General features: G+C 43.5%; 1 protein-coding gene across 2 annotated transcripts in view; it reads left to right on the plus strand.

The window, feature by feature from the left end:
* The window catches only part of DMD (dystrophin), a 3,625,631-nt gene that overhangs the window by 3,510,416 nt on the left and 99,020 nt on the right, over positions 1-16,195 (plus strand). For both annotated transcript variants that reach the window (XM_082246191.1, XM_082246190.1), the window contains one exon: positions 8,814-8,879. In XM_082246191.1, coding sequence (XP_082102317.1) covers positions 8,814-8,879 — 66 coding nt within the window. The remainder of the gene's footprint in view (positions 1-8,813; positions 8,880-16,195) is intronic.

Genomic DNA, 16,195 nt, shown 5'->3' on the forward strand with positions numbered 1-16,195 from the left:
GGTGTGGGTTGTGCTTTTGTGGGCAGCAGAGTTGCAGTAGTCCAGGGGTATCCAAACTATGGCCCTCCAACTGTTCAGGAACTACAATTCCCATCATGTCTAGTTATGTCTGTGAATGTCATAGATTTACAATGCCTCGTGGGAATTGTAGTTCCTGGATTCTAGGACAATATCCCCCCCCCCGGACAATATCCCCCCTCTAACCCTAACCCCCTAACCCTATGTCCAGGGGGATGTTTTACGGGGGGATATTGCCCGGGGGGATATTGTCCTGATACCAGTTCCTGAACAGCTAGAGGGCCATACTTTGGACACGCCTGCGAGTAGTCAAAGGGGGGGAGCATTTTATTTTAAATCTGGTAGACTAGTGGCCAAAACATTTTCATGGGATCCACTGACAACACACCAGTGCTGGCAGTGAGCAGGAAAGCAGCAGCTGCACCCTGCAGATCACACCCTTGGATAGAAAAAATTTACAGTATGTGAATGCTGATATGCTCCCTTTAACAGAGTTTTGTGTGGTGATCTTTATAAAAAGTACCAACAATTCAGTAGTATTTAATAATCTATAACACTGCTCTCCTCAACACCTTCATAGATTTATAGCTTTTTTTTTTTTTTATCTTTGAAAATTGGTTAGCCTTTCTCTAATATTTTACCCTAGAGGAACCCTTGATAAAATTGATAAAGTTCTCAGGGAACCCCTGCTCAGATTTTTTTTTTTTTCCATCTGGTATCATTGGGACAATTCCCATCAGCGGTAAGAATGTCGCCCTTACAGTAATCTAAAAAGATCACTGATATTGTGCTGCTGGCTGTGCCAAGTAGCGTTGGAGCGGAAACTGTGCATGCCAGAGATCAATCAGCCACAGCTCAAGTAACCCCTAACAACCTATAGATGAACCGTAATTGAGAAAGGCTAGTTTAGATCATTACAAATTATAGATAAAAACAAAAGACAGAAGATGAGTTATCTGCGGCTCCTTCCTTGCTTAAAGTGGTTGTAAACCTCTAAATTGAAAAATGAGCAAAGCATATCCTTCTATAATATGTACTTGTCTTTAATCCAAAGAACCTAGTGTAATTTCTAGGTAATTTTTCCAACTCAACCTGCTTGAGTCATTAACCTGCCCCCCCCCCTTCCCATCCAGCACACAGCAGTCCACAGTCTCCACATATTTTCATGTCAGACTGTGTAGAGGGGGTGGGGGGGAGGCATGGTCATTCCCTTTACTTAGGTCTCAGATTACACTCAGCTTTCCGTTTTGTGCTGTGTAGTGTGTAATGTCAGATCCCTAGCTCCTAAAAACGATGCACTTTGAACAGCTGTAGAAAGGAGAGGGCTGCAGATAAACAGGCACAACGTATGTAGGTGGTTTTGTTTTATCTATGTGTATCACCTGCAGATAGTCACTTCTATAGGTATATGTACGAGTTTTACAGCCACTTTGACACAAAGGTAGTTTTAGCTACACTTTTAAAGTATATCTAAATGGAAGGGAAAAAATATGTTGCTGCATTGATTTTTATTTTTAAGCAAAGTGCATTTTTCTGCAAGCATAGAAAATTCATGCTGATTTAGCAAAAACTCCTGAGCTCTTGTAACTTCCTGTTAACTGAACTGAAATCTCAAGCAGTGTCATTAGCTTTTCCATCTATTTTCTTTTAACTAGAAAAAGCCCTCCCGTTTATGTAATGGAGATAAGTGCAGATCAGGAAAGCAGCCTATTGTGATGTTGCTGCTCCTTTATACAATACAGTGAGTGAGTGTTGTCACCCTAAGATAGAAAATGTCACTGGTAGGACCATTGGCAGGAAAAGTAACTGAAAAAAAGAAAACTATTGTAGCCACCACATCTAAGGACTGGTAAGCTTCAATTTCTTTTCTCTATCGCTCATTGACAGACGTAGTCTTCTTGATTCTCAAGAGCTGTGTTATGTTGTCTCCGCAGGAGTAGGACTAGGCAGAAAGACAAAACGTTCTGGCTCCACCTTAGGGGCAGTCCCTGAGGGTATATCCTCCCTCTCTCTGCTACAGGGAATCAGTTTTTTTCTGTCTAGTCAGGAGTAAGGACCTAAGTTCCTTGCTGGGATCTTTTGGTCCTGGCAAGACTTTTTTCTTTAAGAAAAAGACATTTTTTAGGTAGTTTTTCTCCAGTGTTTTTCCTGTGAGATCTTCAAGCAAAAATGCCGGACTGGGCGACACTTGTGGTCACCCCAGCTGGCCTACGAGCGCGCGCAGACCATGGCATTGCGCTTGGTCGGCCGCGACACATTCAAGTAAGTATGCGGGGCCGGGCGACGGGCTGGATGTTAAGATCCAGTGGTCACCCCGGTTTTCTGCCTACGAGCGCGTGCAGACCAGAGCTCCGCGCTGGGTCGGCCGCGACGGAGTCCCAGTGGAGGGACTGACCTTGCGAGTTAAAAGTCTCGCTTGGACGCCAGGAACCAGAGAGTCGAGGCGTCCGGAGTGGTCCACAAACCTCCACCCCGGTGGAGAGGGTATTGTGAAGAGAGGGTGCCTGTCGGTTCGGCATGGTGAGTAAACGTTCCCTTTTTTTCTTTCCTCGTTATGAGGCAGTATGAATTATGGGCCCCTCCATATATGGTCAGTATATATCTGATACTTACAAGTCCCCCTTGTAATACAGCATGTGTTTGTGGGAAGTGGACTTGGTTTGAGAGCTAACACTCTACCCAGCAGACTGTAACATTACAGCAGACATAGGAGGTATAATGCTACCTTATTTGTAGTGTATCTCCTGTAGATCCATATATCGCCTCTTAGCAGAGATGCAGGTGGATGTGCTGGGAAAACGATTTCGGCGGTCCGCCGCCATTTTGCCGTAGACCAAGTGCATGTATGTCCTCAGGTCACGCCGGCTGCCATGTTTTTGGAGTCTTATGTCTCTTCTATGGGGGCGGCCATGTTTCGTGAGCCCAGCTACCTCGTGGAGAGCTGGGAACGCCGGAAGGCGTACACAGGGGGCGGAGCCACGTCCTACCCGGGAAAAAGCAACACCTCCTTCCAGTCTGTGTAAGACAGACGCTGACTGCAGTTGGTTGGAAACTTCACTGCATCGGTTGGTGAGCCTTGGGGGTCCCTCTCTCTCTCTGTGGGATCGAGAAGCAGGTACTCTGAGGGGCGCTATTGCGCTAGGGGGAGACACACAAAAAAAAAAAAAGAAAGTTTTTTTGTTTTTGCTGGCAAAGGTGTCCTGAATTAACATGGACCCTGCCACTCATGTATCTCCTCCGGATCCCCTCGAGGGGTCTGCGGGATCCTCCAGCACCCCACTGACAATTGAAGCATTGTCAGCTATTATGGAAACTTTTGTGTCCCGGGTGGAAGTGGCTTGTCAGGGACAGGGCGCAAGAAAGCGACCCCCGCCTAACCCCTTATTATCTGAAACCTCGGATTCAGACTCTGAGCCTATTTCTGCAGTTGCAGGTACTTCATCTGGGATTGGTGTCTCGGGTCCTGTCTCTTCAGACAGCGAGGAGGATGTTTCGGCATCCGCCATAGCCCGAGAGGAAGCGTTGGTAAACGCACTCATTGTATCTGTTCAAGAAACATTAAGGTTACAGGGTATTCCATCGGAAATAGCTGAAACTGAAATCCCTTTTGGGACTAAAAAACGCATCAAAGTGGCGAAGGTTTTTCCATTGCCCAAATGTTTTGGCAATCCAATCGAAGAAGAATGGCGTCTGCCAAAACGCACTTTTACTATTTCTAAACGCATTGACAGGCGTTATCCGTTTGAGGAAACCCTCATTAAGAAATGGACAGAACCACCTGTGGTGGATTCACCAATTGCTAGATTGAATAAAGCCACGGTTATTCCTCTAGAAGACGCTCCGTCTTTTAAAGATCCAGTGGATCGCAAGATAGAAGCTATGTCTCGCACCATGTTTTCCTTGATTGGATCAGCTTTCAGACCTATAATAGCTATTGGTCTGGTTTCGCAGGCTGTAACTGAATGGACCAAGTGGTTACGCCGGGACTTAGAAGAGGTCCCTCAGGCGGTATCAGATTTGTTGGAACAAATGATATAGGGGTTACAGTTTGTGTGTGATGCGGCGTTAGACGCCACTCCATTATTGGCGCGAGCATCAGTCTCAGCAGTGGTTCTCAGGCGTACACTGTGGCTAAAAGGTTGGTTAGCCGACCAAGGTTCCAAAAAAGCATTGGCTAATATCCCCTTTTTAGGAGAGCGTCTATTTGGAGCCAACTTAGATGAGATCATTAAGGATCTCACGGGTGGAAAGAGCACCTTTTTACCGCAAAATTTTAAAGGTAAAGGAACTCGTCAAAGACGAGGGCCTTCTTTTTCTGCTCACAAGAGGTTTTTTCGTCCCGCGGGTGAAAAAATTAAGTCCTCCAAAGCTCCTGCAGGAGGCGTCAGGGGTCGTTGGTCGGGGAAGCAAAAGCCCGCCCCCTCCAGACCTGAAGATAAACCGTCCAAAGCCTGAAGGTGCGCCCCCACCCATAACTGGGGTGGGGGGACGTCTTCGCCGGTTCCCGGATCCATGGCTTTCCAGAATCCCGGACAAATGGGTTTGCGAAGTCATAAGGTCAGGGTACAAGATCGAGTTTCGATCTCTCCCACCGGCGCGATTCTTCCCTTCCAATATCCGACTATCCCCGGATCGTTTAGAAGATCTGCGGAGAGCAGTCACAGATTTACTACAACAAGGAGTGGTAGTCCACGTTCCTTGGACAGAACGGTTTCAAGGGTTTTATTCAAACCTATTTACAATACCCAGGAAAGAGGGCAAAGTGCGTCCAATTCTGGACTTAAGGGCACTCAATTCTTTTGTCAACATAAGAAGATTCAGAATGGAGTCCATTCGCACAGTAGCAGCCTTCCTGCATCCAGGGGATGTCCTAGCGTCCATAAACATCAAGGACGCATATCTTCACATTCCCATTTTCACAGGACATCAGCGGTTTCTACGCTTTTCCGTAGAAGAGAACCACTATCAGTTTGTGGCGTTACCTTTCGGTCTCGCCACGGCTCCGCGGGTCTTCACAAAGGTGTTGGCCCCAATGTTGGCACTTCTGCGCCAAAGAGGCATATCGATCCTTGGTTACCTAGACGATCTTCTGCTTCATGCAGAGTCTCCTCAGACCTTGCTACAAAACATAGAAATTACTATGATTTCTTTACAGGAATTCGGGTGGCTGGTGAACCAGCAAAAGTCATTTCTGGTTCCCACCCAGAGGCTCGAATATCTGGGTCTAATTCTAGACACAGTCAGGACAAGAGTTTTTCTTCCGGTAGGGAAACTCCGAAAGATTCAATCAGCAGTCCAGTTGTTACTGTCCAACAGCTGGTCTTCCCTTCGGACTTGCATGAGGGTTCTGGGGTTGATGGTGGCTTCGTTCGAAGCAGTCCCATTTGCCCAGTCCCATACCCGAATTCTTCAGCAAGAGATTCTTCTCAGATGGAATCGGAATCCGGAATCCCTGGACAATCAGATCCGATTGAGCAAACAGACCAGAGAGTCTCTGGTCTGGTGGCTTCGGTCTCCGATGCTCAGCCAGGGAAAGTCATTTCTGCCAATATATTGAAAGATAGAGACCACGGATGCCAGTCTATCCAGATGGGGAGGAATTCTCGGTCAGTTATCTGTCCAGGGACTTTGGTCCCCGGAAGAATCCAGGTTACCGATAAATGTATTGGAACTGAGAGCGATCAGACTTTGTCTGATTCACTGGACCGAGCAGCTCCAGGGCAGCCCGGTTCGGATCCAGTCGGACAATGCCACGGCCGTGGCTTATGTCAATCACCAGGGGGGCACCAAGAGTGTCCGAGCGGCCAAAGAAGTGGCTTGCATTCTTCGCTGGGCGGAACAATTTGTTCCAGCAATCTCTGCGGTGTTCATTCCGGGGGTGGAGAATTGGCAGGCAGATTATCTCAGCCGTCAGACTCTGGATCAGGGGGAATGGTCCCTCCATCCAGACGTTTTCCACCAGTTGTGCCTACGGTGGGGCACCCCGGATGTGGATCTGTTGGCATCACGATTCAACAGGAAAGTTCAGAGATTCGTGGCTCGCTCCCGCGATCCTCTAGCAGAAACCGCAGACGCACTGATCGCCCCGTGGGGGCAATACCAGCTAATGTATGCCTTCCCTCCTCTCGCGTTACTGCCAAGACTTCTTCGCAGGATAGAGGAGGAAGGAATTCCAGTAATTCTGGTAGCTCCGGACTGGCCTCGTCGAGCTTGGTACGCCGACGTGGTCAGACTGGTGGCGGACGTCCCGTGGAGACTTCCTCTCAGGGAGGACCTACTGTCTCAGGGACCGATCTTCCATCCTGCTTTACGATCGCTGGCTTTAACGGCCTGGCTATTGAGACCCAGGTGCTGAAGGACAAGGGATTGTCAGCTTCAGTTATTCCTACTCTAGTTGAAGCAAGGAAAGCGACTTCCAGAAAGATTTATCATCGCACATGGAAGTCCTACATTGCATGGTGTGAACCTTTGGGGTTCCGTCCTCGGTCTTATTCGATTAGTCGAATATTAGCTTTTCTGCAACAAGGGGTTGAGCAGAAACTGGCCTTGAGTACTATCAAGGGTCAGGTCTCAGCATTAGCTATCTTCTTTCAGAAGCCTTTGGCTACTCATTCCTTGGTGCGGAATTTCATCCAGGGGGTGCGACATCTGGCTCCGCCAGTGCACGCGCCGTTACCCCCCTGGGATCTTAATTTAGTGTTGTCGGTTCTTCAGAAACCTCCCTTTGAAGATATTAGGGAGATTCCTCTATCTACGTTGTCCCAGAAGGTGGCCTTCTTGGTGGCTATTACTTCTGCACGCAGGGTGTCAGAACTGGCCGCATTATCTTGTCGTTCACCATATCTGGTGGTTCATAGAGATAAGGTGGTTCTTCGTCCGAATCCATCCTACCAAAAGTGGTTTAAGAATTTCATCTGAATGAAGAAATTGTGTTACCTTCCCTGTGTCCTAAGCCCAGTCATCCGCGAGAGTTTGCTTTACACTCCTTGGATGTGGTCCGGGCGATCAGGGTATACTTGAAAACGACAGACTCGTTTCGCAAGACAGATTCACTTTTTGTGATCCCAGATGGACCCAAAAAGGGGTTGCCTGCATCTGCCGCGACCATTTCCAGATGGATCAGACAGACGGTAGTACAGGCTTATTCTATTAAGGGTCGGGAGCCCCCGTTCCCTGTTAAGGCGCACTCCACTCGGGCACTTAGTGCGCCATGGGCCTTTCGCCATCAGGCGTCAGTGGTCCAGTTGTGCAAGGCGGCTACCTGGTCGTCGGTGCATACCTTTACTAAACATTATAAAGTTGATGTAATGGCATCGTCTGATGCCTCGTTTGGCCGCAAGGTTTTGCAGGCCGCAATTTGAGGAGACCAGTGGTCTACCTCGAGGGTTTTTTCCGTTGGAAAATTTTTCTTTAGTCTCATTCTTTGTTTATAATGAGCCTTTAAAACTTCTAGTTTGGCACCGGTTGGGCCTTCTAGATTGGATTTGATTTTGTCAATCCCACCCCTCATTTGTGGCACTGCTTCTGGATGTCCCAGCTCTTGAGAATCAAGAAGACTACGTCTGTCAATGAGCGATAGAGAAAAATGGATTTTTGTAAGATCTTACCGTAAAATCCTTTTCTCTTAAGCTCATTGACAGACGTAGTACCCGCCCCTCTATCATTGAGTTGGGTTGGGTTAAATTCTCTGTTACTGCTTTAGAACAGAACTGATTCCCTGTAGCAGAGAGAGGGAGGATATACCCTCAGGGACTGCCCCTAAGGTGGAGCCAGAACATTTTGTCTTTCTGCCTAGTCCTACTCCTGCGGAGACAACATAACCCAGCTCTTGAGAATCAAGAAGACTACGTCTGTCAATGAGCTTAAGAGAAAAGGATTTTACGGTAAGATCTTACAAAAATCCATTTTTTTTTTTTTTTTTAGTTAAGATACACTTTAAGGAAGGCTATCAGAGGGTTCTCACATGGGCATTTGATAAATTGGATATATGTTCTGTGATTAATGACCATTCCAAGATTGGTAAAATTAATTCAGTCCTTGTACTGTAATCAGTACTGCCTATAGTTGATTTGGGGGATTAGGGAAACCGAGATGGTGAAATACGTCTGTGTTGATCATCTCAACCAGCTAATGCTTGTTCCTATGTTTTTTTTTTTTTTTTTTTTCCCGAGCGGTTCAAACTTTTAGTAGCTATAGATAACACCTTCACTCCAACCATTTTGATAGAATACCAACTTTGGTGTGTCCTTTTCTAGTAATAATGTTTGTGTACTGAACACAACCCGTACAGTTGCTTCATATATAGAGGCATTTTAGAAAACAAAGTCCTATTTTCACATTTGTATATATTGTGATTAGTAGTGTAATTATATTAATCGCAAAAGAAAAGGAGATTGAAGGCCAGATGCAATAAAGGTGTTTAAAAGCTTTACATGCAATGATTTACAACAGTTTACCTATATTTTTTTCTATAAAAGAAAAAAGCACAGTATTAATGAAACTGTATATTACAAATAAGAATAAACCAATATTTCCAATTTGTTTTTATTCTACCTGGATGTGAAATTCACTTGAATTAATACTTGGTAACTTTATAGAAGCAGCCATCTCTGGTGCATTCATTAAAAACTGATGGCAGAATCTTTAATGAACACCTAAATATCCAGTTCTGTCACGTTCTGACATTGCAATCTTTGGTCCTTACCAAATGGATTGTGTATAGTATGACACAATGAACCTCAATCGCCTTTCTTTAATGTGAAGATTGAATTGTGTTTAAATTCTTCTTTCCACAGCCCTGCCTCATCTCCTCAGCTATCACACGATGACACTCACTCACGAATTGAACATTATGCTAGCAGGTATGACTCTATGGCACAAGCATCCAGAATATACTAGAAAGCCTTGTACCGTTTAGCTCATTCCATCAGGAGAGTCTTATGAGGCATCAGAACTACTTCCATGCTCTACAACGATTCACTGATTTTCCTATATGTCAGTCTGCCATTAAACCTCTACCTATCTAGCATTTCATGCCTGTTACTCACTGAGGTCTGAGAAATGAAGCAGTAAAATGTATGCAACTTAATTCTACAACTTCCTTTAAACTATCCTGCTCCTAATTTTTAGATTTGTCTTTTTGTTTAAATGTTAAGAAACCATATGCATTTACTATTAAAGATGGCTTTTTTCTGATGTAGGATAACTTCTGCCAACATTTTTAAATGGGTTAAAAGTAGTGTGAAGGCCAGTAGGAAATTTTTGTTCTATAACATTGTGTTAGGAATAAAGAAAATTAGCATTGGTTTACAAATAGCATTTTCTACTACACAAGTCTTTTATTTAGAAACACAGAGCAGATGTGATGCTTTGCAACCATTAAATCATATATTTATTAGTTTTAGATGATCCTCTGGGAACTGTTTCCCAATTGGTTGTTTTAAGGCACCACATTCACTGCTTTTTGTGTTGTGTTACCAATTGAAGAATTTATTACATTGCTCAAAAAAATTAAAGAAACACTTTTTATTCAGAGTATAGCATCTAGTTATTCAAACTCCTGAGATATTGATCTGGTTAGTTAAGTAGCAGAGGGGTTTGGTAATCGGTTTTAGCTGTGGAGGCCACTGACATTTTTCCCTAATCACTTTTCTGAATATTTTTCATTAGTTTTGCATTTGGTTAGGGCCAGTGCCACTACTGGTAGCATGGGTACCTGGATACCTGGACCCTTTAGAGGTAGGTAGTCCAACTCCTTCAGGATGGCACATCAATACGTGCTATTGACAGAAGGTTTGCTGTGTCTCCTCTCAAGAGCATGGAGGAGATTCCAGGAGACAGCCGGTTACTCTGGGAGAGCTGGATAGGGCCATAGAAGGTCCATAACCCATCAACCGGTATCTGCTCTTTTTTGCAAGCAGGAACAGGATGAGCCCTGCCAGAGCCCTACAAAATGACCTCTAGCAGGCCACTGGTGTAAATGTCTCTGACCAAACAATCAGAAACAAATTTCATGAGGGTGGCCTGAGGGCCCAACGTCCTTTTATTGGGCCCTGTGCTCACTGCCCGGCACCGTGGAGTTCGATTGGCATTTGCCATTGCATACCAGAATTGGCAAGTCCACCACTTGTGTCCTGTGCTTTTCCCAGATGAGCCGGTTCACCCTGAGCACATGTGACAAATGTGAAAGGGTCTGGAGAAGCAGTGGAGAGCGTTATGCTGTCTGTAACATCGTTCAGCATAACTGGTTTGGTGGTGGGTCAATGATGGTCTGGGGAGGGACATACAGACCTCTACAGGTCAGACAATGGCACCCTGACATTCGGTATCGTGATGAAAATCTTGGACCCATTGTCAGACCCTATACTGGTGCAGTGGGTCCTGGGTTCCTCCTGGTGCATGACAATACCCAGCCTCATGTGGCGCGAGTATGCAGCCAGATACTGGAGGATGAAGGAATTGATACCATTGAATGGCCCCCACACTCACTTGACTTAAAACCAATAGAACACCTCTGGGATATTATGTTTCGGTCCATCGGACGTCGCCAAGTTACACCTCTGTCTGATCAGGAGCTCAGTGATGCCCTGGTCCAGCTCTGAGAGGAAATACCCTAAGACACCATCCGTAGTCTTAGGAGCATGCCCCGACACTGTCAGGCATGCATTCAAGCACGTGGGGGCCATACAAACTACTGAGTACCATTTTGAGTTGCTGCAATGAAATTTCAGCAAAATGGACTAGCCTGCTGCATCATTTTTTTCACTTTGATTTTGGGGGTCTTTGAATTCAGCCCTCTGTAGGTTGATAATTTTCATTTCTATCAAACAATGTGGCATCCTTTCATTCCTAACACATTACCCAGTCCATATCTGTATAGATATCCAGCATGATATTTTTCCCCGTTGGGGTCTGATGCGTTTTCAAAGTTTTCCTTTAATTTTTTGGAGCAGTGTATTAGTATGCTTTTCCAATAGGATTGTAAGGAAAAAATTTACTGTAAATGTTAAAACTTTCAGGCACAAATCTTTTTTTTTTTTTTTTTTTGTTTTTTTTTTTTTTTGTTTTTAACCCTGATCGGCATACATGCCTGAGTCTTTGATGCCAGGGACCTGTGAAAGACAAGAAACTCTTTAGCGTCACTAGGAATAAAGTGATAAGATATGATCATTTTCATTATATTGTCCATTTTTGGAATAAATCTTTATCTTGTACTGGAAGCAAATGTTTAAAGTTAATCAGTCCATTTAACGAGAATTGAGCTGTGTAATAGTGTCATTTGGGTACTGTTTGTTGTCTTGTTGCATTATGGGGAACTATTCAATCCCAGCATGTATATAAAAAGAGAAAAAATGATTGCTAAAGTTAGGCACATGCTGCTCTCAGGCAGTAAAGGTGAAGGCATTTAGGTCCACTAGTTGCGTCACCTTCATTAAATCCAGTGACAACACACTGGAATATTATCAGATAAGAATTTTGTGTTTTTTCTATTCCTTACCCACACAGCAGGTGACAAAAAAACACAGCACTAGATCTGCTATATACTAATCCTTCCCCTTCCCATTTCCTCAGTGGAATCAAGTAAACGACTATACTAAAAGGCCTCTGTATTCTTTACCAATTAGTATATCTATGTTCTCTTCAGCTTCCAATCCTCTAATCACGTGTGCCTTTATTGGACAGTATGCAAACCCCTCACTACAACTGTGTTCTAGGACTTGCAGCTGGCGTTACTTTTTCTATTACAGGGATATTTTTAGCACAGTAGGTTAGAGGACAGCAGGTGGGCTGAAATAGGTAGGATTAGTAAAGACTGGCTTTTTTTTACTGTCTTTTGTTAGTAAAATTGTTTTACATTATTGTACCATTCTCTTCCATCTATCCTGCATGTGTTCTAAAATGAACTGTATCGCTGATAAATAACACTAACAAATCTGAAAGATGATATTGCTTACAGTTTTGCTGTGGTCCCCTTATATAGTTTGACAACAGCCTACAGTGTTTGTTTTTGCATGCTTATGAGTTTTGAATGTTCTGTGATCATTTTTATTAGTAGCTACTGTTTTAATCTCTGTGTTTTACTTTAAATGTGGAGGCTAACAAAACTGAACTATAGAAGACAAATGTGGTTGTTTGTTGACTGTTCTGCCAATGAAGATGATTACGAAGATATGAAGCAAATTCCAGTTTTAATATATATTGTTGAGATGTGGTCTGCATTTCATAATACAGTCCTGAATGTTGCCTTTTGTAGGGCGTTTTAAGGCAGTATTTGTCCGTTCACATAACTGAACCTGAGAAGGCAGTGAAAGCAGCTCTTGGAAAATAAAAAATAAAAGCGTATTGGCTTTATTCCATTATATATTCAATATTTGGGGAAAAGTTTAGGCAGGTGTGAAGAATTGCTGTAAAGTAGGAATGCTTTCAACAATATGTATTTTTTTTATTTTTTCAGTTTACAAAATGCTAAGTGAATGGAGAGAAGAAAAATCAACATCAAATCAATATTTGGTGTTACTACCCTTTGTCTTTAAAACGGCATCAATTCTTCTAGGGAAACAAAAAATGTTTGGTGCTGGAAACACCTTAGGGCTTTCTTCATGGTAATTATTTGTGATTTGTTGAGATCCATCCAGTAGCTGTTTGGAAGGTATGCATCAGGAGCGATGCCAAAAAAAGATAGGAAGCGCTTGAAGAATTCTTTGCTGATTTTTATCACAAAATTCTTTTGGTGTCACTTAACTTTACTTGTGCATACATTTGTCACCCACACACACTACTAGCGGTACTACTACGAGTGATTCCTATTGGTTCTCTGGATTAATTCTTCTAGGTACACTTGCTCACAGTTTTTGAAGGAACTCGGCAGCTATGTTGTTCCAAACATCTTGGAGAACTAACCACAGATCTTCTGTGGATGTAGGCTGCCTCAAATCCTTCTGTCTGTCTCTTCATGTAATCCCAGACAGACTAGATGTTGAACCATCACTTCCAGGACTCCTTCTTTGCTCTGAAAATAGTTCTTAATGACAGCCTTAATGACATTGGCTGTATGTGTAGGGTCATCATTCTGCTGCAGAATAGATTTGGGAGAAATCGCATGCCTCCCTAATGGTATGACATGATGGATCTATCTTCACCATAAAGAACAAGGAGTCCTGGAAGTGATGGTTTGGCCCCCACAGAGCCCTGATCTCAAAAGCATCTAGTCTGAATGGGATTACATGAAGAGACAAAAGGATGCAGCCTACATCCACAGGAGGAACAAAGAGCTAGCGCTCTGGGCTGCTGTAGTCGGGTCGGTTATAACCAGTATGTAAGCAAATGATCAGACAATAAATTGGACGCATAAATATAAGTGCAGGTAGTATAACAATATGATCATAAGCATAAAAAAAATCATAGAGGATATTCAAGTCCATAAAAATAAATAAATCCAAAAAAAGGGGAAGAGGGTGCCAATAGGAATGGAATGTAAGTCTGCAATAAGGGCTACCAGGCTGGAATGCAGCAAACGCCGCGTGACGTCACCAGGATCAGGAGAATGATACGACGCATTTCAGAGCATGCGCCAAGCTCACTATGGGCATGCGCGCTCTTTTTTCAAGTGTAGGTCTACACTTGAAAAAAGAGTGCGCATGCCCATTGTGAGCTTGGCGCATGCTCTGAAACGCGTTGTCATTCTCCTGATCCCGGTGACGTCACGCGGCATATTCTGCGTTCCTGCCTGGTACACGGACACTAGCCAAATCCCGGAAGACTTAAAGCCGGCATCTCCGTCTTCCGGCTCCATCTAACTGGCTACAGTTACCATTCCATTCCCGGACGCTGGATTTCATCACCATCCCCGCGGACCACCGGCATCAGACTGAGCCTAAGATCTCTTATCCCATGTGAGTTTGTACATTATTGTGTGCTTCCCTAGAATAAATCAATACTGCACTTGGAGGCGCTCTGCTTGTTTGTTAATATACATCGACAGAAGATCTGTGGTTAGTTCTCTGCAACTAAGCCCCATGGGCGGAGTGAAATGTGTTGGAGGCGTCGTCTGGTTGGAGCCTAGTCTGAGGCTGTCATACACTACCTTACAGGGTTTTGCAGAGATGTGCGATGTCAAGGACTTTTCCCTATTCTATTAGTTCTCCAAGATGTTTGAAATAACCTACCTGCCAAGTTCCTTCAAAAATTGTGCTAGTGTACCTAGAAGAATTGATGCTATTTTGAAGGGAAAAGTTGTCTTGATTTGGTTCTTGGTGTGATCTGGATTTCTCTTCTGTTCATTTACTATCCATTTTGTTGATAAAAATAAACTATTAACACTTCTATTTCTGAAAGCATTCTTAATTTCGAGAATTTATTCACACCTGCCTAACACTTTTGCACAGTACTGTGTGTGTATATTATTGTGTATGTGTGTGTGCATGTGTATATATATATATATATATATATATATATATATATATATATATATATATATATATATATATATATATATATATATATATAGTGTACACAGTGCCTTGCGAAAGTATTCGGCCCCCTTAAACTTTGCGACCTTTTGCCACATTTCAGGCTTCAAACATAAAGTTATAAAACTGTAATTTTTTGTGAAGAATCAACAACAAGTGGGACACAATCATGAAGTGGAACGAAATTTATTGGATATTTCAAACTTTGTTACCAAATAAAAAACTGAAAAATTGGGCGTGCAAAATTATTCAGCCCCTTTACTTTCAGGGCAGCAAACTCTCTCCAAAAATTCAGTGAGGATCTCTGAATGATCCAATGTTGACCTAAATGACTAATGATGATAAATAGAATCCACCTGTGTGTAATCAAGTCTCCGTATAAATGCACCTGCACTGTGATAGTCTCAGAGGTCCGTTTTAAAGCGCAGAGAGCATCATGAAGAACAAGGAACACACTAGGCAGGTCCGAGATAGTGTTGTGGAGAGGTTTAAACCCGGATTTGGATACAAAAAGATTTCCCAAGCTTTAAACATCACAAGGAGCACTGTGCAAGCGATAATATTGAAATGGAAGGGGAGTATCAGACCACTGCAAATCTACGAAGACCTGGCCGTCCCTGTGCAAGCGATAATATTGAAATGAAAGGCGTATCAGACCACTGCAAATCTACGAAGACCTGGCCGTCCCTCTAAACTTTCAGCTCATACAAGGAGAAGACTGATCAGAGATGCAGCCAAGAGGCCCATGATCACTCTGGATGAACTGCAGAGATCTACAGCTGAGGTGGGAGACTCTGTCCATAGGACAACAATCGGTCGTATACTGCACAAATCTGGCCTTTATGGAAGAGTGGCAAGAAGAAAGCCATTTCTTAAAGATACCCATAAAAAGTGTTGTTTAAAGTTTGCCCCAAGCCACCTGGGAGACACACCAAACATGTGGAAGAAGGTGCTCTGGTCAGATGAAACCAAAATCGAACTTTTTGGCAACAATGCAAAACGTTATGTTTGGCGTAAAAGCAACACAGCTCATCACCCTGAACACACCTTCCCCACTGTCAAACATGGTGAAGGCAGCATCATGGTTTGGGCCTGCTTTTCTTCAGCAGGGACAGGGAAGATGGTTAAAATTGATGGGAAGATGGATGGAGCCAAATACAGGACCATTTTGAAAGAAAACCTGATGGAGTCTGCAAAAGACCTGAGACTGGGACGGAGATTTGTCTTCCAACAAGACAATGATCCAAAACCTAAAGCAAAATCTACAATGGAATGGTTCACAAATAAACATATCCAGGCGTTAGAATGGCCAAGTCAAAGTCCAGACCTGAATCCAATCGAGAATCTGTGGAAAGAACTGAAAACTGCTGTTCACAAACGCTCTCCATCCAACCTCACTGAGCTTGAGCTGTTTTGCAAGGAGGAATGGGCAAAAATTTCAGTCTCTCGATGTGCAAAACTGATAGAGACATACCCCAAGCGACTTACAGCTGTAATCGCAGCAAAAGGTGGCGCTACAAAGTATGAACTTAAGGGGGCTGAATAATTTTGCACGCCCAATTTTTCAGTTTTTTATTTGTTAAAAAAGTTTGAAATATCCAATAAATTTCGTTCCACTTCATGATTGTGTCTCACTTGTTGATTCTTCACAAAAAAATACAGTTTTATATCTTTGAAGCCTGAAATGTGGCAAAAGGTCAAAGTTCAAG

Source organism: Pelophylax lessonae (assembly GCF_965119305.1).
Source record: "Pelophylax lessonae genome assembly, chromosome: 2".
Taxonomy (NCBI): Eukaryota; Metazoa; Chordata; class Amphibia; order Anura; family Ranidae; genus Pelophylax; species Pelophylax lessonae.